This window comes from Aphelocoma coerulescens, chromosome 27 (assembly GCF_041296385.1).
Source record: "Aphelocoma coerulescens isolate FSJ_1873_10779 chromosome 27, UR_Acoe_1.0, whole genome shotgun sequence".
Lineage (NCBI taxonomy): Eukaryota > Metazoa > Chordata > Aves > Passeriformes > Corvidae > Aphelocoma > Aphelocoma coerulescens.
Window position 1 is genome coordinate 3,585,028 of NC_091040.1, and position 25,659 is coordinate 3,610,686.

The following is a 25,659-nucleotide window of genomic DNA, read 5'->3' on the forward strand; positions in this document are numbered from 1 at the left end:
TGGATAGGGGTGGAGAAGATGGATGGGGGTGACTCTTCTACACAACTTTTTGGGCTAGACATAATGTAGATTCAGTGACACTGGTATGTAAGAAATGTGCTTTTAATATGCAACTTTTAGTTCTGCTTAATGTCATGGAACAAGAATAACATCATACTGTTAAGAGATAAGGAACAAGACTGGTACACCAAGAGGTCTTGTTTAAAGGGCACAATACACAGGAAGTATTAGACCTCAGCAGGCAAGTGAAAATAGGAACTAGTTACAGCTAACATGCACCTGTACAATGCTCTCCCTCACACCCCCCAATTATAAAGCACAGCTACTTCCAGAATCATCTCTGCATCTTCTTATTAAGACCCACTTAAAAATACTGTATATTCAAGTCTCCTCAAATATATACGAAGTCCTTTACCAGTTAAGATTTCTTCTTCAGGCCAATCAGATGCTCTGGAAACCTTTACCAGATTTGGAACAAAAGTCATAAATGCTGGAAGGATGATGATTTTGAGCTGTAGCTCAGCTATTTATTACTTCAGGCTCCTCCTTTTAGTGCCCTTTTTAGAGCTGTTCCACTGGTGTCAAGGCTGTATCCCATCAGGCAGCACAGGCAAAGATATTTTGCAGAAACTTAGCTTCTTAAATGTCTTATTTTAGAACCATATGCAGTTGTTTTCATGTACACTATAAAAATCTATGTTTTATGAGCTGGCCAGTCATACAGGTACACTCACAAGTTGTTTAGCATTTGCCCTGTGTCAGTGGAAAGAGACTGGGACAGTGGGCATAAGCTACAGATGAGCAGACTAACACTGGTGCAAGACAACATGGAGCACTGGGAAGTGTGATGGACACACAAAACCCCCTTCTACAGCTGGCCTAGTTTTTAGTGCTTAACTGGAAAGGATTTGCAATCAATGCTTCTGTGTGAAGGGAAGCATGTTTTCCTGGCCACCCAGCCAGGTGAACTTCAGAGTAAGTGACACGGTGTAACCACTCTCCAAAGAACACTCTTCCCACCCAGCTTGTTCCCAAAGGGTACTTTATTCTGAGGTTTTTTTCTAGCCACAGTGTCTCAGCACGAGAATGCTTTGGAAGTGTGGGAGCCTCTGCAAAACTCCATTGTAACAAAATGCACTATTTACAGTCTAAAGATTGGACTGGCTTCTTTAGTCTGAGTATTGACTTTGAAAGGACAGCTGCTATTCAAAATTTTGACTCAGAAAGGCAGTGTCAGCTTGTGACTTTGTTGTTTTTCCTCATACAGTCTTTATGTACTGCCTTCTAGATAAGACCAGCAGTTTTGAAGCAAATTCAACATATTCCCCTTTTCTATTTCAAGTATTTACAAAACATTTTTATACAATCTTTCCCTTAAACATGGTAACAAGCTATGACCTAACCCAGCTGACTGGCACCCAAAATGAATCCTTGTTTAGTTTCTCTAACACACTTTTCAGCTCATTACATGCACTCTGGAGATCTTCTTTCACCAGTACAGTGTCAATTAAATGGCCATACTGCTCTTCAATGAATGCTGCTGAATTAATAATTTCCTGCTGTTCTTCATCCTGCTGATCAACACAAGATGTTGGTATGACATTAACAGCATGTCTTTCTAGTTACTAGCATTTTAAAGTATTTTAGCACAATGAGTCATTACTTAGAGAAAAGAACATTGAACAAAAGCTGCTACCATTAGGAAAAGGTATTGAAGATATTAAAACAGCTCATGGAGCAGTATGTTACTGGTAGCTGTTCCAAAAAATGCAGGAGACCTTAGGGAAGGGGGGAAATATGTTACAGGAGGGACATAAAATGGTGATGCTGCATTTTATGTACTCAGAGTTGCTGCCTAACCTAAGACATGGAAACCACACTCCTCAAAAACTGAAAGGGAATGCTGCATGCACTGTCCCAAGTCCAGTAACTTTGAGGGCTTCCACAAAAACTTACCAAGTGAACAAAGTTCTGTAACATAAATTTAAGTTACCAAAGTAATGACATTATGCACTCTGTTCAGATTTACACATCACCTATTTGCAGCTGATCTAGGTTTGATCCTCAGAAGACATCCACAGACTGTGTTTTGTGTGCACACCATTAAAACACTGTGTGACACTGGTGTGGGTGTCACTTTGGAGGTATAAGGAATAGCTGGCTAGCATTACCATTGCTGGGGCTGCTCATCAGAACTGTAAAAAATGACTACTGGTTTATCTGAGTTCAGTCACAACTTCCCCTGCTGCAGCCTTGGTGATGTACCCAGATCCATATGGAAGACTGGCACTTGGCTTCATGTTACTTTAAAACTTGAGTATATAAGGAGTCAAAAATTCCATTCTAAAGTTCCATCTGAAAGGCTGTATGAGCACAGGACCTACTCAGGGTCCCACTTTAACTCTTGTTGTCATGGAAGAGAAGCTCTTTCATGTAATAGTAGTGCTATCCCAAATACTTCTTTCATGTCTAAAAAGAAGAGATTAGAAATTAGAATACTTACAAGGGGGGCTGAGATTTCTTCTGACATGGGAGATTTTAAGACATGTTTTTTCTTTTCTGAAATGAGAGGCTTCACAAAGATAACATAAGGCTTAAACTCAGGAGTCCTCAAGTGCTTTACTGCCTGTGAACAGATATTTTTTATTATCAGACTTCTTTTTGCTGCATGTCAATGACAGACTCAGACTGGTTTCAATAGTTTCACTGGTACAGGCTGACACACAGTGAAGTCCTGTGTACTACACATCTGACCACAGCCATCTTTTGCTCTTCAAACAAAAGTTCATGCCAGTGTCCTGGCTAACACACTCTTGTGTGCATGGAACATGGCCTTAACAGCACACCTTGCTTTGCACTGTGATTCCAAGGAGCAAGGACATGGCAAAAAATACTGAGGCAAGTACAAAAAAAACCTGACTTCATGGGCAAATTAGGGTTTGCTTCTCTTAAGCAGCCAAACACTGCAAATCTTAAACTTGGAATTCATCTGAGGTAGTACCACGAGTCTTTTCCTAGCCCAGTTACAAAATCTGAATCAAAATTTCAAGTATTAATTCACAGTATGAAAGTATTAAGAGCAGGTCTACTGGCACTGCTTACAACACTAGTGTCCTGGGGTGATTCCTAATGCTACTGTATTCCATATCTGCACTCAAAAATTGTTCCTGTATCTTTGGGATCCTACAAATGAGAGCCCTGGGTGTGTGTCATGTGTGTGTGTTGGCCAGTGTTTTTAAAACCAGAACTAGAATGTAAAAAACAACCCTGCTCTAAGTATTCTGTCTAGGACCTGAGCAGGCTGGGACAGTGATGCACTTTAGTCCCATAGCAAGGGAAAAGTCCCACAGTGACAACATCTAAAGAGACATCCAGGCTGTACCAGCTGGACATGTAGGAACTGTAACCTGCTTTCCCAAGAGCCCTATTCTGTCAGCCAGCAGTAAATCATATTTGCTTTCTTTGAAATAAGCTGCAGAACTTACTTCAGGTACCACATCCACCAAACAAACCTTCTTTTTGGCCATCACAGATCGGATTGCCTCCAGACTTGTACCATACAAATTTTCCTTGTATTCTCCATGTTCCACAAATCTAAAAAGTCAAGACATTTTTAAATTTAAAAAAATATTAAGAATATTTAACTTAGAACATTTAACAGCTGTTTTGTGAAGTCACAGTAGTCAAACAGGGAGGAGAAAGGCAGAAAATCAGGGGTAGGTAAGTAAGGATTTAATTTTTTTCCACTTTTTTTCCCCTTCCTTGCTTAGTAGCAATTCTTCATATATCACTAATAGCTAATCAGCACAAAAAGGGGAAGAAGAAAGGATATTTTTCACAGAAAATAGAACAAAGCTGGCAAGGAAATGGACTGCAATTCTTCCATCTTTTGGGAGACTAGTAACAATCTGAACTTTGAGGAAACACGCTCAGGCTCACAGAATGGTCAGTATAGCCACAGATTCACTCTTCCACACACTTTCAAGTAGACTTGTGAATAAAACTTTTAATCCATCATATTAAACAGAGAGTGAGCAGGCCCAACTAAATACCTGTTACTTTCACTAGATTAAATTCTGACCAATCACAACACTTATGCAGGTTTAAATTCTAACTCAGGAGCCTCCTACTAATGTTATTCCTAAATGGCTTCTAGCTAAATTTTTCAGTTTGCTCTAACAGTCCAGACTCAATAAAGAGCTTTTTAGTTAGAAAGCTGAATCCTTCTAATACAGCTAATCCAACTGGCCACCCGATTTTGGTATTCATATGATGTAAGACTGGACAAGCAATATTTTTAAATAGTCAATTATACCAGTATTTTAAAATTAACTCACTTGTTTTGCTGCACATCTGTCTCAAATGATTGCTTAGAAACAAAATTGTATTCTACTCCCTCTCTCTCATGACTTTTCCTTGACCTTGTTGTATCTAGAAGAGAAGGGAAGCGAGACATGGGAGACATATCAGCCTTTGCAAACATTTTCTCTACTTAGTTCCAGTCACATTTTCACAACCTCCAACAAGAAAGTTACACAGTGGCAAATTCAAATGAACAAAATATAAATCAAACCACATAATTTTGTTTTAAATTCAATCTCAAATACTGTATGACCAAAAATGAAGCTGTTTTGCTCCCAATAGTGCTGTAACTAGCAAAAAGAAATTAGGAAGCATCCTTCTTACACCTGGTAGATGCAGCAGGATATCCTACAGAAAACAGTGTAACTTGTTGGAATTCTGGACTCTCATTTTCTTGGAAAGCTCAAAAACAAAACCAGGACATATATAAAGTTCTATTATGCTGCTTTTGAATTTACAGTAAGAATATTGATGGCTGTTTTCCCAAGGTACTGTGAAGTTTGCATAACTATGAGAGTCCCTTAGTCTTGGTGTAATTTCTTTTAGTAATTGTTATTACTGTAGGAGAAGCTTTGATGATCATTCTACAAATCTGTGCCTGACCATTAAAGTAATGTCTGCTATTCTTCTTCTGTATGTGTTTAAATTCAAGTAGGAATTATCCATCTGAGTTCTTCTGCTAACTTACTGAAGTCTGCCTGAAAAACTTTTTAAAGGTCTTAAATAACATATAAACAGTGCCCTCAATGTTAATTTTCTGGATTCAAAAAGTAGCTTGTTGGGGAATACAAATAACAATGGATTTTGTTTTTAGAAAATAATCCAGTACAAGAAACTCAGTGTAACTCTAGCCACAAAGCCATGCAAGAATCACTAACTTCTCTATTACTTTGACTGGCTTGTTTGAACAGCCTAGATATACTAATCAACAACTTAAAATCTTGCCCAAATTTTGACTTGGTTTATTGCTGTCTGCTTTTTTTTTTAACTGCAGCTGTAATGCTATTCTCAAGAAAAATCACCCTCTTTTAAACACACAATGTTTTGGCTGACTCTTCAGATGCTAGTTTATCACACCAGCTCTCTCTGCAAGTCACACTCCATTTTTTTCTTCCTGTATTAGGTTTTTCATTCTTTTAACAGACACTGCAAAATGCAATCTGCCCACTTAGGAAAACACAATTAAAAAAACCCCACTGAGCTGACAGAATTCTAAAATGCATATGTGCCAAGTTACATAATGATTTATTCAACTATCAAAGGCAGACACAGTATATGACAATGAGAAAAATTATTTGAAGTACTTCATAAATATGCATAGTCAGAACACAATTTATCATCAGTGCAGATGGCACCACATTCATTAGACAGCAATTAGGGATTAAAGATGCAACAAACACAAGTCAGTAAATTTTACTCACGTGGAACTGCAACACCATACTCCTGTGGGTTCTCTGACACAACTTTTTGCTTGAGCTCACTTAACTTGGCCCCCAAGCAACCTAATAAAATAAAACTGACTGATAGATTTCTGTGTGAAATGAAATACAGCAGAAAATAAATGTATCAGTTTCACACAAATAATATGATTCAGGAGTGTGCTTGAAGAAACCACTTCATGAGAGACCTCATGACCTGCTCTGCCATACTCTGCTTTGAAGAACATCATCAGGAACAAACTGAATTCCCAGAACAACTGCTGGACAATCCTCTGGCAGACACTAAGTCAAAAAATCTGTAATCTCAGCACTTGGTTCTATGAGATACCTTTGAATTCTAGGGCATCCTGGGAAACTGGCTCAACACAAGGCTGAGTTAAAACTGCATGCAAAATCCTGTTAGATAATTCTAACATCTACCTCTTCATTAGTAGTTCTGACAGCCTAAGTAAATGCTGGAGTAACAACCAAAGGGAAGTGAATCAGAAAAATGAGAAATAGTCCTGCATCATTATTTTTACAAGGATTTGGTGAGTTTGATTCCTTGGGTTTTTTTTCTTTGTTTTTAATGTAATTTAAAATAAAAGACTGAGTTCTGACAAAAATCAGAAAAAACATTTAAGAACCACAAAAACCCATGAACCAAACATCTCAAGAAAGCTTCTGGAAGTACAGGATAAGGGAAGAGGGAGAAAGATGAAAAATTTTGAACCAACTGGGTATCTTACCAATCAAAACCACCAGCCTTTGCTGTTCACCAGGCTGTTGCTGATACTTTGTGACTTCTTCATACGTTAGGAACTCAGCTCCATCTGCCTGCTCTGCTTGCTTGCCTTCATTCATGTTGTTTTCCTTCTCTTTACGACTCAATCTAAAGCTCCTGCGTAAACCAGCTGTGCAGAAAAACAGAATATTCATTGACATGTCTCCACTTATCCAGATTTTGAAGCTTGTTCAGCTACAAGTTATTGTCTTCAAATATGAGTTATGCCCACAAATTTCGTTTCTAATCAAATCAGTGCATATATGCTAATATTAGAGGAGAAATGTTTGCATATGGGATAGAAAACCAAGCACCCAACCCCTCACATAACCTTAAACTGTCAAGAACTGGTTATGCCAAAGTCCAATTATGCCTCTTCACAGTGATAATCTAGTTTATTAATGTAATGTTAATGGGAAATTAATAGACATAGTCCAGTTTTAATTTTTTAATGTGGAAGTGGGGTTTTTGGGGCGTTTTATTTGGTGGGGTTTTTTTGTTTTCATTTTGGTTTGGGGTGGGTGTGTTAGGGAAGATGTAAGGGGTTTTTGGTTACTCACCTATGTAGTGTCCATTGAAATATCCTTCACAGTCACAGTCTTCTGTAAATTAAAAAGCAAGGGAGTGCAGGGTAGGGGAAAGGAGAGTGAGAGGGAGGAGGGAGATATCTTAGACAATGCCTGTGATACAAGTCTGGCTCATTGGCAAGGAAAAGAAATTTAATATCCTGCACTGTTTGCACATACTTTTTTACCATAAACATTACTGATACCAAAACAATACTTGCCTTGGCTAGTGGTTTGTATTTGAAAAAATCCTTGACTTTGATAATGAGCTAGAGAATTTTGTATCTTGGTATTTACAGTTCCCAGAGTTTATGCTTTTCAGCATTCATGACATTTGATTAGTGCTGCTGGTAAAAGTATGATACTCAGCCTTAGGTAAAAAAGAAGACTCCACAAACACAGAACTCTTTTTTTAATGAATAACTTTATAAATGAGTATGATTATGTAAGAAAATTGCCTCTTCTGATATTACATTATCATTTGGGCTTGAAAAACAGGGATCAGAAATGACAAAGAAGAACTCTAACCCCCTTCATTTTGACCAAGTTAAATTATCATTGCTTATTAATTCTTTTTATTAAAAAGATATGATGCTCTGGTCATATGCATGTATGTAAAATAACATGTTTCAAAGCCCCAATCTATTCCTCCTCAAATTACAACCACCCCCAAGGCCCCTAAAAGTGTGCATAACAAAACCATGATACTTAGCTGCAATAAAATCCACTGCAATCCTAAAACAAATACTGAGTTCTCATACTTCCTGAAAGAGGGGTACCTGGTTTGTTAACATTTAGGCACCTGTGCCCTTGCAATATTTGCAGAACTCTACTCATTTTAAGGTGGTGGTGTATGGTTCTGGGATAAACCCAAACATAAGCAAAAATATATGCAGCTTAAACCTTTAACAAAAGGTGCCAATCAAGAGAGGGCTTTTGGTTTTTAATGAACAGTTGCATGCAGGTTTGTAATCAAGCAATGCCAACGTGTACTCCTGAAACATTATGCCTACATAAGATAAAGTACAAATAGCAATAACATCAATCCATAGCTAAGATCAGAGCTATTTTCTGCTCTTGAAGGTAGGCTCTTTCAGACTTTGCCAGCTGGCCATGACTGCTATACTCTAATTACAGAATATGATTAGTACTTTCACCAAAGCTGATGGAATACTAATACTTGGAATATGAACCTCAAGAAGCAACTGTAATGTGAAACAAAAATCACAGCATACAGAATTCAACAGGAAATACCTGATATTTGGAAAGGGGTCTGGTACAGTGACACATAAACTGCTTAAGCCCAACACAGTTGCTCATAATGAAAATAACACAGCAGTCCAAATGAACAATGAAGACAAATCACTTTGGATTGGTACAGGTGCCCTAAAATGTTAAACCCCAATACTTCTTTATTTTTTAAACATACCAGATAGAAAGACTGCATTTAACTTTGAACCTCACTCAGAAACCTACAGAATGTGTAAATATGTATCAGAAGACAAATCTTTTCTCTTGAATCAGAAGCAAACTTGGAAGTTATCATTACTTAAAGTCATCAATCTGAATTAGATTAGTTTAAATGATAATTCACAAAGAAGATGTCCTAGGAACAACATATCTACTATTCCCTTTGGAATTGTAGCAAGTATTTTAGACAATACACTGGTTGTTTATATTTGGACAGAAAGTGAGTTAGGAGAGTACCTACCTTTGTCAGAAGACTGATCATCTATAGTTAGCATGAAAGGCAGAGTTGGGAAGATATTAAAAGATGGACAAATAATTGAGCAAAATTAGAGAAAATGGAAAGGAAAGTTCTTCTGGTTTGATTTGCTTAACAGGCTTTTCTAGTGTAAAAAAATACTGCAGTGCAATACCCACGTCAACTGATTAAAGAATTTTGGGCTGGAATTTAGCATTATAACCAATTATCAGCTTAATTGTCTCAAAAACATCTGAGATAAAGCTTAAGCAGCAATTCTCATTACATGCCTCCTAATTTGAATGCAATGGAAACTAATTTGGAAAAGCTTCATTTAAATCAGTAATGCTATTTTATAATTTGATTGAGCATCTTCCCTCCTTGTAGTGTAACAATACCTGTATCTCATCATGCACCAATTCACTTATACTACTCAAGAGGGACAATTTCCTGATTCCTTGTCTCCATGAGGGTGGCAGTCCTAGCACAATCCTGGTTTCACACAGTCACAGGGCTTCTCCCCACATCAAGAGTGCCTGTGCTGAAGTACCCAGGAGCAACAGCAACACATTTTGGGATAACCATAACACCTTATGCTTTCCATCACTTACTGGCAATTTCCTCACAAGTAGCATTTTTTTTTGGTGACTAATTCAGTGACAGAGACTTCAGAGATGTAAACAAGAATCACTCTGAAGTCTACTTAAGACCAGCTCTATAACATTAAGCCTGAAATATAGATTGTATTTCTAGCTCCAGTGATTTTTCTCTTCCTTAAAGGTACACTGTATTGTCATATGAGTTTAGAATAGTCATAGGAATTTAGAGTAGTTTCATGCACTTATATAAGAATTTCGAGAAGTATGCATTAAGTTATTCTTGAAACGAAATTTCAAGTTTCAAACCACAGAAAAAGTGTGAACACTAGCAAATTTTAAGGCATCTAAATATGTAAGGCCTCATGTTCTTGAGAGCAGGAAGAGAAGGACAGCTATGTTTTTTGAAAACAAGAGACAATAGCAACACTGGATAAAGCTCAAACCCAAATCCTCCCCTGTGGCAGCCTGGGTCCATGCATATCAACCAATGGCAGATTGTATTCAAAAGATCAATCAGTGGTAAAATACACTCAAACACATCATTATTGAAATAACAGAAAAATACTGAGAATTTAGTATCAGTTAAAACACCACTGAAAGAACACAACAGACTTACATAATGGTTTCTTTGGAGTTCTGGAATTCTGCAGAGTGCCTGTTGTTCTTCTGTAGGTCAGTCGTCTGAATAGAAAATCATTGTATTTTAGATATGTAAACTCAGAATTATAGAGAATTTATAGCATGTTATACACATAGCATTGAAAATAAAGAATGAAATAGTGCTCTTTCTTAAAAACATTAAAATGTCTCTGATTCAACTACTTAAAAGACTTTCTTTAAAACTGACAGTCACAGATTGTTACTGATATGGGAATGAGAGAGAAGATTCTAAAACATTTTATGCTTTCATATATCAGAGCATAGAAATCAATAGTTCATCAATCCAATTTTTTTATTTCCCTTTTGCCCACATGATCTTTTTTGCAACATTAAGAAAAGTAGATAACCTTTGGCCAGAACAGTCATTGCAGCTATGCATACATAGAAATCATCCACCTTTTCCCAGAACAATTTAAAGTTTTCTGTTATTTACTAGTAAACAAACCAAGTCCCCCAGCTTGTATGAAAATGTACGAACTGAGTCTCAAGTAAAATATCCTTAGGTGTTAAAATCACAAACCAGATCTCAATTCCTATTTGCTCAACACCTCCTACCAAAAATCCAACACCAAAAATACCCCAACAATCCAGCACAGAAATCCAGCCCTCAAGAAACCCCTCACTGCTGGCAATTGGAACCACAATTTCTTCCAAAGTGTTTTTTTTGCAACAGACCAGTATTTATAACAGACAAAAGATGCTGCTCAGGCATTTATACAGTCACTCAGGGGAAACAGACACCAAAGCAATTTCCATATTCCCACGTTTTTACATGTTTACAACATCTAAAAAAATAAAAAGACTGCAGTGCAGCAGTGCAGCAGCATTTTTTGACATATATGCATGCCCAGAAAGAAGGAAACAGCTGCTCAGGCAGAATTTGCCTAACATTTCAAAGGAGCTTTCAGGTAGTGGAGCCAAGACTTCAATTAGAAACCTTATGGAAAGCATGCAGGCAACAGCATCAGACGTGTTCAGCTGCTGGATACCCCACATCTTTAACACCCACAATCCAAGGATGACATATATAGTGATGTGGAGTAAGAATCACAAAGTGAGACCAGTGGCTTAAAACAGATTCCTTCTCAAATACAGGACTTGTGTAGTGTAAAGACAAGAAATGAGGGATATTTTTGCTGTAGAAGATACACGTATCTTGCTGTGAAAACAGAGAAACTTCAAGCTCTAGAAGGTATCCCAGTCCAAGCTAAATACTCTCTTAGGAGCCAGAAGAAAGATCAGATAAAGTTTTCCTTATTATTATTATTATAGGCATAAATTCAAAATAGTTACAATAAGTCAGTGGAAGTACAAGGCTGTGAAATACAGGGTCTCCATAAGCCAAGAGGGTTAAGAGACTGATAATTCACATTTCATTTCCTACACATTTCTTCAGCACGTGCTTCTGTCCTCATGCTACAAAGCATTAAGTCAATGGCAAACTACCCAAATCAAGCTAGGAAGTTTATTATACAATTGGAGAAGATGCAGCTTTTTAGCACTTCCCTCTAAGCAGCTGTATTTACCCTGGTATGACTGTGCCCTGCATTTTCTGTGAAAAAAACCCAGCACAAAATCAATGTGACACTATATCCACGGGAAAGAAAAAAAAAAATCTGTAATCTTTGCTGACAAACCTTTCTTGGAACTGTTTAGATGGGATTAAGCCTGCCCTGAGGTTGGTATCCCCGACACGCTTGGCTTGCCACCACGTGGGATCATCTTGGCTTACAACTTCTAGGACGTGTCGTCTTTTAAATGGCAGCCCAGCTTCCTGGCAAGGAATGGCTCTGTCTTCTTTGGGATTATAGCAGAAAAGTGCCCTCATAAACACCTTTAAAAGAAAGTTAACATGTCATTTCTTCTTGTCCTATCTGGAATTTCAAGCTGCCTTTGAAAGGCTTTCCCCAATGTTAACACTGCTAACCATATATACTCTTTATCCCTCCTTCAAGCACTCAAAAATATGGACACCTAGCAAGCTTATGCAGAAAAATAAATTAACTTTCCAGCACACACCCAGCCATTATATATTGGCATTGTGGAAGATGAGACTCAAAAGACCAAAGTCCCAAGAAACACAGATCACAATCTACATGAAGTACAAAATGCAATGAAGAAATGGTTGAAAAAAAATAAGGAGAGGGAGGAAACAATAAAAATGGATTTATAGCAATGTTGCCCAGTTGTAAAGACTGTCCTTAAAATGTTCTTTTAATGCATCAAAATCTACTGTTCAACTTCGGATTTGTATCTTTAAACTATTTAACACATAACAGCAGAAACACTTTAGAAAGTGATTTGTGGGCTTCAGGGAAAAATTCAGCAACCAAAAGCAGGGAAGCAGAGAGACTGACAGAGGAATCCTGTAAGGGGCCAGGTGAGCAGTAAGTTATTGCTGGTCACAGAGGGCAGATGAAGTGGGCTGATGGGGTCACATGATGGATGCAGCTCTGTTTGCAGAGAGGTCCGTTTTCACTCAAGTGAGTGGCAAAATGCCCAGAGATAATGGACAGACTGCAGCTGCCATGGTAAGAGGAGACAGCAGAACACCAAATTTAATTACATGAACCAAAAAGAAGAGGCTAGATTTCAGAAATGTTATAAAAGAACATGTGCCAAGATGAAGAGGAGAAGAGTCATGCAAGTAATTCAATTGAATAAAAGGGTACTGCAGAAGAAACCACTCTCCTATCTTTGTAGTTCAATTATGTGTCTGTGGCACTTCCCACTGGAACAGCAGGAATGGTGCATTTACAGAGAGGCCAGGCTGTAAAGATGTGCTTCAGTATTTCAGCTGCATACCTTGCTGTCCTTCAGACGATCTTCTTCTTTGATGGCTGGAATTATTTTTAATGTTATTGACCCTCGAGATTGAGCCTGAGAAAAACAGAAATGGATTTTTACTTTGAAAGCAGGACAAGGATACAATGCAGACTATTCATGCTCCTGTTTAAGCATATCTCCTTCTCAGAACTCTTAACAGGACAAGCTAATCCACTATTTAACTGCATTACAGAGACTAGCATAATGTTGAATGACTCCACAGCAGTGTCTTGCCCATGGAGACATCCACAGGAACTACTGGGCTAAAACATATTAAGACCTGCACTAAAATTCCTTTGTTTGCTTTTAGCAGCTGCATTAATTTCTGGGCTACAGTTCACAGGACATTAACTACTTCTGTGGCTTTTAGTACGACACTGACTTAAATTATTGCAGACTAATAATTTTAAAGTGCTGCTTTGAAAAACACTGCTGTGTTTTCTCCATATAGTGGCTAACTGGTTAGAGTGAAATGCAAACATCTATAAAACACACATCTACTTTCACTCTAGAAATCTTTACTAGTAAATGACAATTATTAGTTATAGTGAACTAAAAAGCACTTCCAGCTCCTTCAGAAGTCTAGAATGGGTTTATCTTATCTATTTTAGATGCTCTATTTTGCATGAGATGAACTGTGTTGTAGAGAAGCCTGCAATTCTGCACAGATTAAAAAGCAAACACAGCCAAACATTTGTAGCTTTTCTTCAAAAAATAAACCATGGAAAGGAAAGTGTTACACTTCAGGCATTAGTTCACATGGGACAGATGTAATTAGAAATTACAGAGGACAGATGAATAGCATCCCAAGGTCCCCATAAATAAAACTTTACACACTATTTCAAAGTGGTTTTAACAACCCCCCACCCCCCAAGTTAAATGCAGTCATTGTCATTATTTGGGATTATTTTGATCTAAACTGAAATTAGGTGATGGAACTGATGCCAGTCTTCTGTGTTGCCAGTCTCCTTACTGTGTCCCTAACTCCACTCCACACCAAGACAAGGGGGAACCATGCCACAAGAGGGAAGTCAGAGACAAAGAAGCGGAAGAGCTACAACATTTTCTACCAAGATTTGTGGGTGTTCATGTTAGAGAAGCTTGAAGCAAGAATTTGTTCATGTCACCAGGAATCTGCTGGTAAAGAACAGACTGACAGCTCTACTGAACACATGGACAAGACTTTCTTCAGCTTCCTAACATACCACACTACGAATCATCTTTAGGAATGTACTTATAATTTGCAGTTTGCTTGTCATAAACAAAGCATTAAAGGGAAGTTCTTGACAGAGCAACACGTTAACTTTGTATTTGTATCTTACTTGGTACCAATCCAGTTCGCAGAAGTTTCTGAAGTCAAAAGGAGAAGACTAATCCACTGGGAGAAGAAAAACTCTTAATGCAAAGACAAGCAGGGATTGCATCTTTTAGCTCTATATTTTAAACTCATGGTTAAATTTCATCATCTACTGTAACTACTAGATCACCAAACAGAAAAGATCTTGAAATGAAAATCAGTGCAGACCAAAATCTGACTTATTTCTTCTGGTCGTTTGTGAAGCACAGTAATACCATTGACTTCTCTTAGTTCATCTCCAACATGGACAAGACCTGAAAAGATGGTAAGTAAATTAAAATAGGTCTAGAGACTGGAAAGCACCACTCCTGTGATGTTGAGCCCAAGTCATTAGAATGTACTTCCTCTCCTCCCTCATCCAGACTGATGGATTAAGTACTAGAGCCAAGTGCCTTTGTTGGAAATGAGTGCCTTGAAGTCTCCTGCCTTTAATCATTACAGCACTTTCTTTCCATGCAGCACAGTCTCAAAGAAGAGCAGCATGCAGACAGGCAACTTGTGGCAGGGTACTCTGGAAAATCACTATTAGGATCAGTATTAAGTATCATGCAAAACTGGAATAGTTTAATGAGTGCAACCAAGTCTTATAAAGTCAGGGGACACGCTGCTGCCTGTAAAGGCAGGAATGACATGTCTGTCCACTGACAGATCAGTACTACACAGCCCCAGAAAGAAAGCTAGACTAAATTTTTTTTTAACAAGCCATGAAGAGGCTCTGCAAGTTTTAGGTTTGTTTATCCAGTTCAATAAGAAATGTGGTACTTGTATATATAGCTGCTGTTAACTGACATAAAAGAATGTCTCAGTAAAGCAAACAGAAAACAACACATGATACACCGAATAAACCAACTAGATTAAAAAACATTCTTTGCTTTCTTTTAAAGCTCAAACCTGCTTCTTCCATCTGTTTTCATTTTTTCCTAATGGCCATTTTAATAAAAAAATCGTATGTAATTACATTAACAGCTTACTGATGAGATACAGAAATGCTAAGTGCATGCTTAGGAAGCTTTAGAGGTTTACAAATGCAACTTCAGAAATGTACTACTGCAATCATACCACTGCGATCAGCTGCACCACCTCTCATGATCCTTGCTACAATCACAGCTCCTGTATGTTCATCTCTTCTGATGGTAGCTCCCTGAAATAAAACATACCCCCCACCCAAAAAAATGTAAGAAATTCGCTCTGAATTCAGCAACCAGTGAAATAACGTGTATGCTATTATGTCTTTTAAACTGGAATTAATTTCTTCTATGGATTTTCTCTTTCTCCTTGATGATCTCCACCATTATTCAAGTTTTGCCCATGCCAAGTGATTATGGGAAGGTGCACACACCTTCCTTTCTGCTGACTTTGCTAAGTGCTTACACTTCCTGCATTATTATGGTCATCAAAGTCACTCAAGTGTGCAAAACAGCTTATTGTAACAAAGTTTCTCTCTTCCTCTTCTAAGTCTTTATACAATATAGTCAGCACTTTTATATATAAAAACAACAAAAGCCAAGTAATGAGATTTTTTTCCTCCTCCTACCTCTGCTGGCAATACAAAGCTTTAATCAGGAATTCAGTCACTGCTCCCTTCTTCTACTGTGATACACAAAAAGCAGATTTCTTTCCCAACACAACTGTTTTTTCTTAGGGAATCAATTTTTCCATTTCCATTTGTATAAAATTAGCACCTTGACAATATAATGCCTACATACAGGTATCAAACATACTCTTGCCATAGATCACTGACTTTCATGCAAGTGAATGTCATTGAAAGTTAGCCACAGTATGAAAAGAATTAACACATATAATAAGCATAATTGCTTCAAAATATACAGTTCCTTCACTGTGTTTCCTGTGCTAACTGGCATTACAAACCCATGCCCTTTAAGCATTTAATGCACAATTGTGAAGGTGCATTAACCAAATTTTTTAAAGTTATTTTATGAGCTTCAGAACACTCCCAGTTTCTGAAGGCCATTTGATGACATCTTCAGGTATCTCCTGCATACTCACAATAACACTCTTGCACTATATGGTTTTATGACTGGAGATGGATTATCTAATATGTACCAAGGGTTCTTTATTTTTCACTAGCCGAACAATTTTCACTGATTCCTCATCAAAATCATCATCAAAATTATCAGGCAGAGGTGGAAGGGCTGGGTCAAAGTTCTTCTGTGCTACAGTGTCATGTACTACAAGCATTGCCTGCATAAAGGAAATAAAAAACAGCCATGTAATGGAGTAATACTGCAATTCCCAGCTCTCATGGTTCCAGTATTACAGCAAACTTAAACCTCCCCCTTTCTACCCTCACCACAAATCCTCCAAAGCAGATTTAGCAATTATCTTACCCATCATGTAAACCATATACTGGTATATGTCAATATTTAAAATAAATCCAGGCAACAACCAAGCTCAGCCTAAAAAAATTTAAAGTGGACTATGAAAAGTAAGAAGGTATCCCTTTCCTTTCTGGTCCCTCAGCAAACAGTAAGGAAGGGAGGAATGGAAGACAGCGTGGTGCATTCTGCAGGAAAGGCCAACGCTGTCTCTTTTCAATTTCCTTTGCATCCTAAAGTCTGTGCAGGAAATCCCAGTGGAATAGAACTACTTTGCAGGAGGTTTTTCTTTTCTCCTAGGGACGCTTCAACACAACTTTTCTGTTACAAAATGTTCTACTGCAATTCTGCAAAGGCATTTTGTTAAGGTCTCCAATGTGTTTTTTACCCTGAGATGTGGTGTTGACAACAGCTGAAGTAGCTCTTTTTCTTCATTATTCACTGGTGCTGTCTGCAACTCTTCTATTACCTTTAAAATAAAAATTTACAACCTCAAAATTAAAGGAGTCCACCGAACAAGATCATGCATTTACATTTCTGCCGAGTGCTTGCTAACATCTATCATCCATCAAAGTAGTGTGCACAGATCAAAACCCATCCCAGTCCACAGTGCATGAAACCTGAAAGAAACCAAAGCTTCTTCAGCTTTTTTTATTAGATAGTACAGAAGACAGCATTAGGAATCAGGATCATGATCCCTAAACATAACATTTTAAGAGTTATTCCATCAATATAATTTCAGGAGCGAGTTCTGAAATTTTCAATTCTACATGGAATACGTAAACGATCCCTGAAACAACACTTTTGTGCTTGTATTATTTGATAAAAGACTTTAAACCTTTCTGCAATCATGTTGTATTACCTGTGTGGAACATACAACATCACTTCCCTTGCTCCCCTGCAGAACCTGGATACCAAAGTATGCCCTGGAGTCTCAGGCCTTTTAAACAAAAGCTTAGAGAAATAATGGAGGCACTCCTGCCCTGGGCTGATTGGGTAGGAGGAGAAAGAAAGCAGAGGAGGGAGGAGGAAGGGAAAATGCATTGAGGCAAAAGAGATTTCCTTACCCTGTTAAGGGTTCTAAATAGGGAAGTCATATAGCTCTATAAAAAACTTCTCTGCTATTCTGAAGATGGAAATTTTGTATGACTTGGTAGCAATGCTGAAACTCTTGTGGAGATGGTGCACTGTATCTGGGAACAGGGAGAGGGGGTATGCTGCATGTTAAGATGGGGCACTGGGGTCTCCTGACTTTGAAAAGGGAGATATTTAAGCTCCCAAACCTTCCACCACCCTTTCCTACACTACGGTAGAAAATAAGTACATGTAAAGAGTCATCAAATGCAGTGTAAATTTCACTTTTTCAGGCACATGGCATCGTGTTACACACAAATCTAAGACACAACTCTGCTCTGTGAACAGACTGGGGGATGAACTGAGTGAGAGCATCCCTGTGGAGAATGATTTGAGGATCCTGGTAGATGAAACATCAGATACACAACGGGAATATGTGCTTGCAGTCGAGGAAGACAAGTGTATCCCAGACTGCATCAAGAGAAGTGTGGCCAGCAGGTCAAGGGAGGTGATTCTCTCCCTCTCCTCTTGTTCTCATGAGACCCCCTCACCTAGAGCAGTGTCCAGTTCCAGAGTCCCCAGTACACAGACCTGTTAGAGTGCATCCACAGGAGGATCACGAAAATGCTCAGAGGGCTGGAACACCTCTCCTATGAGGAAAGGATGAGACAGTTGGGATTGTTCAGCTTGGAGAAGATAAAGCTTTGGGGAGACCTTACAGCTGTCATTAAGTATGTAAAGAAGGCTTACAAGAAAGAGAAAAGCTCTTTACCAAGGCCTGTAGTGACAGGACATGGGGCAGCAGTTTTAAATTGAAAGAGAGCAGATTTAAAATGGATAGAAGGAAGAATTTTTTTTATGATGAAGGTGGTGATACACTAGAACATCTGCGTGGTGAGATGCTGGGAACAAGGTTGCCCAGAGAAGTTTTGGATACCCCACTACTGGAAATACTCAAAATCAGGTTAGACAGGGCTTTGAGCGATCTGATCTAGTGGTGGGTGAGCCTGCCTGTGGCTGGGTGGTTGGATGAGATCACCTTCCAGGACCTTTCAGGGTCCCTCCAACCCAAACCACTGTGTCAACAGCAATGCTGCTTGGGTTGTAATGGTTTTAAGTCTGAATGCAAGACTGAGTGCTTAGCTGGGATAGCCTATTGTCAAGAAAGGACTGAATGCTTTTTGCAGCCTCTCCCTCATGAAGGCCTTTAATAAAATCCTTTCCTTCTGCCTGAATGTGTCCATCTTCACTAGACATTTAATGACTTGGTATCTTCAAGCTCTCATTTCCTTGATTAATCATAGCCAACAGATTACAATGCAGCTGGGGAAGATGAGAAATATGTTCACATATAGTACAACTGCAAAGCTTTGTTTTCTTAGAAAAGCAGGCTTAAATAAGAGGAAAATTATAAGACAAGAGTTTTTACTCACATCTTCAACTAATCCTGCTGCACTATGTAAAACAGGAGTTGGACTCTGTCTTTCATAATGACGGAGTTTTTCATGAATCTGAAAAAAAATTATGCAGGGATATTTCTACACAGAGACACAAAACTTTCTAAATATACCTACACTGCAATATTTTTCTATTTAATGAACATAATTTATCTGAGATGTGTCAGAAAATAATCTTTGGGTTATTTTTGTTTTGTTTAGGAGTCTTTTAGTTTTCTTTTTGCTCATGGCAGTTTCAGACAGTCAGAAAATCTGTTAAGACTTTAGGAGCATAAAGGAAAAAATGAAGCCATTTCACACTACTTTTTAGCTATGGCGCACTGTATCTTCATTTTAGCAAGAAGAGCAGAAAAATTTATTTCTGAACAAAATATGCTAACTGTCAAACATAATTAATCCTTGTGCTTAAACACACATATGCTTTGGTTGATACAGAATTCTCAAAAAAAAAAAAACTTTGGCAAAGTAAATGGTTGATAAATCAAGGGAACAGAGAAAAAGTAAACTGTAAGGAAAATGTACATACATAAATGTAAACTTTTACCTTCATCAGGTAGCTGAGACTCCTTTCACTGAAGACATCCCTAAGGAATCCCATTTCCTCTTTATGATTTGAATCGGGTCTTAGTTGAGATGTCAAAAGGGCCAAAGTTTCATGCAATCCTAAATTTAGATTCAGGACAGAACAGAAACATTCTACCCAGCATTTCTCATGGGACCTTCTACTGCAGCCTTAACAGCCACTACATTTACTTGGGTACCATACTGGTGACCACCAAGTTTGCAGAGAGACTTGTTTACCACTCATTTTGCAATGCCCCCTTCCTAAGTGGCAAACACAGCATCACATTAAGGCAAAAGCTAACAAAGCAATATATATCTTGAAAAACATTATCTGTCATGTTACCCACTTCATGTTTATTACCCTTTGTTTTCAAAACAACTAGCCCTCTTACAAACTTTGAATTTTTAGTGCCACAGCAGACTCTCAAAATGACTGAATGACCTTTGTTGCACAGGTACCAGCTCTACTTCCCCAGCAACTTTGCTTAAAAGTGTTATCCTGCCCTTTCTGCCTCTGAGGCACCTGTAAGAAGCCTGACCAGAGGAAGAAAGGACTGGTGTAGATTTCCATTGTGGTGGAAGCAAAGCTTGTGGCTAATTTTCTAAAAAAGTGTTTAAATCATCAATATCCCAAGTTTGCAGTGCACAGGGCCAGACAAATGCTAGGTTTTTCCTGGTGAACCATGCCTGGGAAGACAAGACCTAAACAAAATAGGAAATAAAAAAAGAAAAAAAAAAGGGGGGGGGAGGGGGTTCAAATCTATTCCTGTGGCTATTCTCAGAGTGCATTTTGATCCAGGAGACTCAAACTCACTTCTGCTTTAATGCTAAGTATCATTTAGGATGTGTGACTTCACCCTGGGTAGCATACTGGACAAGCTAGTGAAGTGGCCTTGAATGAAGTCACTATTACTTTAAGTTAAAAGGAAGAATATTAACAAACTTTATCAACCCCTGTTCAGAAAATATTAAGAAGTGACACAGCAAGCAGCAGATATATATGGGCTGATCTTTATTAAGCAGGTGGAGAAGGCACTGTTACACTGAGAGGTCCAAGTTTGTCTACATGAGCCTGTCTATCAGAATATATTCAGGTCTATCAGAATATATTCAGGTGCTCTAAGGTTCTTAGGAAACTGTTTCCTGCCAACTTTATTAATTTTCATCTTTTACACTCCACCTTCCTGTATGTAGGTAATTGCTAAAAACTCCAGTTGAATTATCTTAATTCTATTATATTTTACTCCAATTTGAATTAACTTTATGTGTGAAATACATATGGTAACATTTCAGTCACTGCTCTGTTGAAAGCATGCAGATTAGTTACCTGAGTCTTCTGAAAGCACTGGCATGGCTTTGTTCTTAATCTCAGAGACAAATGTTCAACTTAAACCAACAGATTGTTTCTTCTTTCTGGACTTCGATTCAGAGGCAGTCCTGAAATGAGCAAACATAATACCTAAGCTCAATCATGAGAGAAAAATGTCAAGCATGTAAAAATAGCAAATTCCTAGAACCTCTTTCTCTCCAGTTTTCAGTTTAACCTGATTCAAGCCGAGTTCTGCAGTTATTCTGCTATGCAAGTAACAAAAAGAAAAATACTAGGTTATGTAATAACCATATTGTATCTTGGATAAAGCTGAGGCTGAAGAGAGTATCTCTCAAGACTGTTTTAACAGGTCTAAATAACTGTCTGAAAAAAAAAAAAACCCAGAAAAGAAGGGATGTTTAAAAGCACTGGAAAATATCAAATGCAGAAACAGAGCATGCAGGAAGATGCCACGTGACAAGATGTTCTGGGGCTTCCTAAAAGCACATCTCAAAGAAATCTCCATGCCCCTGGGATTATTCTGATGAAGACTATGCTACAGTTACATGCAGCTCGTGGAGGCTAGCAGGACTGTCACTCCATCAACCCAGTCACAGCTACTATGGATATTATAAAAAATAAGGCTACTTCTACTGCTCAGACATTTCTTTAGATACTTCTGTTGCAGATTTCTCTTGCCACTGAGAGCAAATGACTCCAGAGCAATTTTTTTTTGTTATTTGTAAAAAAGCAAAATTGTATCTATGCTTATAATTGCCAGTCCAAGATGAAACATTGTGTTTCAGGCACTTATAATCTTGTTCATGCTTATAAAATCCATTAGACTAATATTTGCATAAAAATAAACTTCCATAACAGCACACATACTCCAACTCTTTGCTGAATACAATAAAGGATGCTCCTTGTGTTTCTATTTGTAGATAAGCCTCTGACATTTTGATTGTATGAAACAAGTTTGATGGTCTGCCAATTCAAATTTTTTTGACTAGCTGCCTGAAAATACCATAGTACTGCATGGAAAATTAGCATAGACTTATTTAGCATTTTCCACATTCCCAAATTTCTCTACAACCTGGTGAAATACCAAGCTCAACAGTCACCTGTGTTTTACACCCTGTATTTTCTACCACTACAATTAATTAATCCATCTAGGCATCAAAACATAACTGGAGTTCCCTAAGTAAATGAAATGAGTGTTGAAATTTCACTCTAATCCATGGATTGTACTCCAGTGGATTATATATACCACACCTTTATTTAAACACTCTTATTACCCATTGCTTATAAGAAGTAAACATTTCACTGACACACACACACTTCATGCCAAAAGAAATGTACAGGCAACTCATTCCACTGCTTTGGTTCCTTGACTATGGCATTTCATTTGGCACATATTTAAATCTCAAATTTTTAAGAGAAAGAACTTCAATTGCATGCTTTATCTTTGCAATAATGTGTGCTTCCTACAGTCAAACCTATTTAGCACCAAACCCCACGAAAAGCCAAGTAATTTTCCAGATTCTTGGTGAAAAAGCAGCCTACACAGGAATCTGGAAAACACACATTTTATCATCTTAAAAACCTGACAGCAAACTCGGGAGCATCAGAATTAGTCGAGTTAGGCACAGCAATCAAAATGGAGGCTTCCCCTAGAGGCATCTTCCATGCTCTGTAAAAATCCCGTTACACAGGACTGCCTGGAATGAACACTCCAAAGAATGAAAAGCTTTCCATACCCAGGGCTGACTCTCAAAGGTATTCAAATCAGTCCTAGCATGAGATATGAGATGGGTCTCAAAACCATCAATCTGTTCTCTCATCATTGTAGTATGAATAGGCTCAAATACACTTTTTGTCTTTGAAAAGATCTACCTAAACCCTAATTAATTTTTCACACATATCCTTGCCCAACTGCTCCCAAGACTGAATGCCTGAAGCACCTTTCTTATCTAGGAAAAGGACTTTTAATATCTGGAAAGGGCTAAATAAACTGAACTGATGCTCACCATGGAGTCAAAGTAGGAGATTAAACAGAAGCATAGCATGATCTGGCATATCCCCATTACCTTGGAAAATAAACCTACTGTGGTTCACAGCCTAACACAACATAAAGCTTCTGTAATCCAGATTGTATCACTCAAAACTATAGTTGCTTTCGGAAAGCAACTGCAGTTTTAACATTTTTCATAGCCCTAGCGATCCTGTCAGAAAACACATCTGTATGCTAATCGGGCCATAGCTGATGTAGCTGATCGCCACACAGGATTGCTCCTCCCGTCCAAACCTGAGCGAAGCTGTCTTTCTCGGGGTACCGTACCTGCTCTAACACGAAAAGAGAGACTGCTCAGTGGCTGACCGAAGTACGGAGAAAATCGTACATCGTTCCCTGCTGGGCACCACGGGGCCAGACTCTTCCTCCGAGCCCCCACCTCAGGGGCGCAGCTCCCGGCCCAGCGCTCGGGCCCGGACACAGCCCGCGATCGGCGCTTTGGGGTCCTGCCCGACACCCCACGAGCAGAGCACGGCGAGGCAACCCCGAGGGCTGTCCCACCCCGGAGAGAGCTTTATGCGAGCTCGGGTCCCACTGACTCTGCCGGAGGCGAGACTTGCGGGCCCAGACCTCCTCACAGCCCGACCGCGCACGGAGCGCGGTCACGTTCCGGACCGGACCTCCCGCACGCCAGGAGCGAGACGGCCCTTCCTGACCTGCTTCCCGAGCCGCGAGACGGCACTCGGCGAACACACTCCGGACCCACACCCACCAGGGACAGCCCCGAGCCCTCGACCTCGGGCTGAGCTCGCCAGGCACACCCAGCAGAGCCGCGGGCTCCCGTCACGCCGGGCCCGCGCCGCGAAGGCAGCCCCGGAGCCCGGCCCGCCGCCGCCGGGCTGCAAAATGGCGCCGCTGCGGCCACCGCGCCGCGCCCCGGGACCAGCGCTGCCGCCGGGCCGCCGTTACCTGCGGGAGCGGGCCCCGGGCTGGGCTCGTGCGGCGCTGGAGGCGGCCCCGGCCGGCCGCGGAGCTCCCCGTAACCCGGTGCGCGCCTCGCTCATGCGCCCTCACAGCCGTTCTACGCACGCCTCCCTCCCTCCCCCAAGCTGCCAGTGGCCTGCTGGGCGGCCGGGCTGCTCGGGGGGCTGCTGCAGCCCGCCTGGCTCGTCCTGCAGTGCGCGCCGGCGGTTCGCAGCGAAATCGGGGCGTGAGCACAGCGTCACGTTTAGCGCCTGCCAGCTCCGCTCCGGGGTTTCGCACCAGGAGTGGCGGCTCCGGACGCGGCTTTCCCCCGGGGGAGCGCCGGGGCGCCGTGCGGAGCTGGGCGCTGCCTCGGCCCGGCTTCCAGAGGCCCCGTTGGTGAAGTCACCCTTGGGGACTGAGTGTCGTGCATCGCCGACTGGTGCACTAGCGAGCAGTTGCTAGGTGTGCTGTGGCATTGCAAGACGTAGAGGACCCTGCAGAGAGTTTCCGATTTTTTTTTTTTTTTTTAATTTAATAGAGGGATTCATCCCAAGGGGGCACGGCGTTGAAGTGTGTTCAAAATTACGGGGGGCAAATGGTGCCCAGGAATCAAGGGAGCAGAAGCTGACGGGCTGACCGCATACAACAGATGGCAGGGCATGCTCAAGAAGCGATCCAGGCCTTAAAGGTGAAGACAAAAAGCTGTACTCAATGAAGGGGGTAGCCAATGGACAGACAGAAAGTGAGGGTCACGAAAAATCACAGTATCTGCTAGACTCTACAGAGGTCGAGTTGGGGTTTTTTTTCTGAGAAAAGGAATAGTATTATTTGGGAAACAGGCTAGGAACAGATGAGTTTTAGCTTGCAGAGTATTCTAGCTGTTCAAACCTGTTCATCTACAGCTGAGAATTAAAATAGTAATTATTTTTGACATTAAAAATAATAAATGCAGTGGAGGGGCAAGTCAGTTGCATAGCACCATTTCGAGCTTCTAATGCCTTCAATATTTAACACTGCTGATTTAGTATTTCCAGCAAAAACAGGACAGCTGCATTGTAGCCGCTTAAGCATCTAGGAAAGGGTCTTTAGAATAGCTTCTCTCTGTTAAGCAGGAATGCCTAGACATAATTCCAGTCTAACTCCGATGGACCAGGCTTCACTGTGGTAAAGACTATGCTTTACTTGGAATACTTATTTTACCTGAAACGCGGGCCGAGGATTAGCATCTTTGCATTTCTTTGTTTAAGAGATGACCTACCTCACGGTTCCCCTTTAAAATTCCTACTGCTGCCGGCAGCGCGGCCTCTCAGCGGAGGGCTCGGTGCCGCGCACATCGTCACTGTCACCGACGGCAGCCCGAACTGCGCTGCCGGGCCTCAGGGTGAACCGGGCTGTGCACGGTCACCCTTCGGCCTCACCCCGGGGGTCCCTGAGGCGGAACGAGGCGCTGATCGCACGCGGCTGGCAGCAAAAAGCCGCCGGCGATCCATCGCCCGGACCGCAGCGGCACCCACCTCCGGCTGTGCCTCCTCCGGGCCCCGCCGCCCTGCCCGCCGGGGCTCGGCCAGACACCCCCGACGCTGCACCGGCCCCGGGCCCTGGCGTTACACCCGCCCCGGCACCCGGCGCGCCCCGCCCCGGCCCACTCGGCCCGGCCCACTCACC

At 40.4% G+C, this 25,659-nt stretch overlaps 1 protein-coding gene across 6 annotated transcripts; it reads right to left on the bottom strand.

The window, feature by feature from the left end:
• Positions 1-86: 86 nt before the first annotated feature.
• On the bottom strand, positions 87-25,603 carry MPP3 (MAGUK p55 scaffold protein 3). 6 transcript variants are annotated; one of them, XM_068996264.1, is made up of 18 exons: positions 25,509-25,603; positions 21,036-21,145; positions 19,689-19,807; positions 19,121-19,198; positions 17,002-17,082; positions 16,342-16,479; positions 15,337-15,418; positions 14,446-14,531; positions 12,900-12,974; positions 11,732-11,928; positions 10,051-10,115; positions 7,125-7,163; positions 6,530-6,694; positions 5,784-5,864; positions 4,338-4,431; positions 3,486-3,594; positions 2,504-2,626; positions 87-1,574 (listed from the first exon to the last, which is right to left on the bottom strand). In XM_068996264.1, exons 2-18 carry the CDS (start codon positions 21,058-21,060, stop codon positions 1,392-1,394), a joined length of 1,740 nt encoding a protein of 579 aa, XP_068852365.1. In that variant the 5' UTR covers positions 21,061-21,145; positions 25,509-25,603; the 3' UTR covers positions 87-1,391. The 6 variants fall into 6 exon arrangements, with proteins under 6 accessions (XP_068852365.1, XP_068852368.1, XP_068852367.1 ...); XM_068996267.1 differs by lacking the exon at positions 25,509-25,603 and adding an exon at positions 23,998-24,285 and having other exon boundaries at positions 3,513-3,594; XM_068996266.1 differs by lacking the exon at positions 25,509-25,603 and adding an exon at positions 23,998-24,161 and having other exon boundaries at positions 87-1,571.
• Between the last annotated feature and the right edge of the window lie 56 nt (positions 25,604-25,659).

Bases quoted from the DNA above. Each gene is read 5' to 3' on its own strand.
- MPP3 (XM_068996264.1), bottom strand. From the start codon at position 21,060: ATGCCAGTGCTTTCAGAAGACTCAG. The intron at 15,419-16,341 runs GTACATATTAGA...GTTTTATTTCAG, and splicing joins TGAAAAATAAAGAACCCTTG to GGAGCTACCATCAGAAGAGA. The intron at 3,595-4,337 runs GTGAGTTAATTT...TTGACTTTTTAG, and splicing joins ACAGATGTGCAGCAAAACAA to ATTTGTGGAACATGGAGAAT.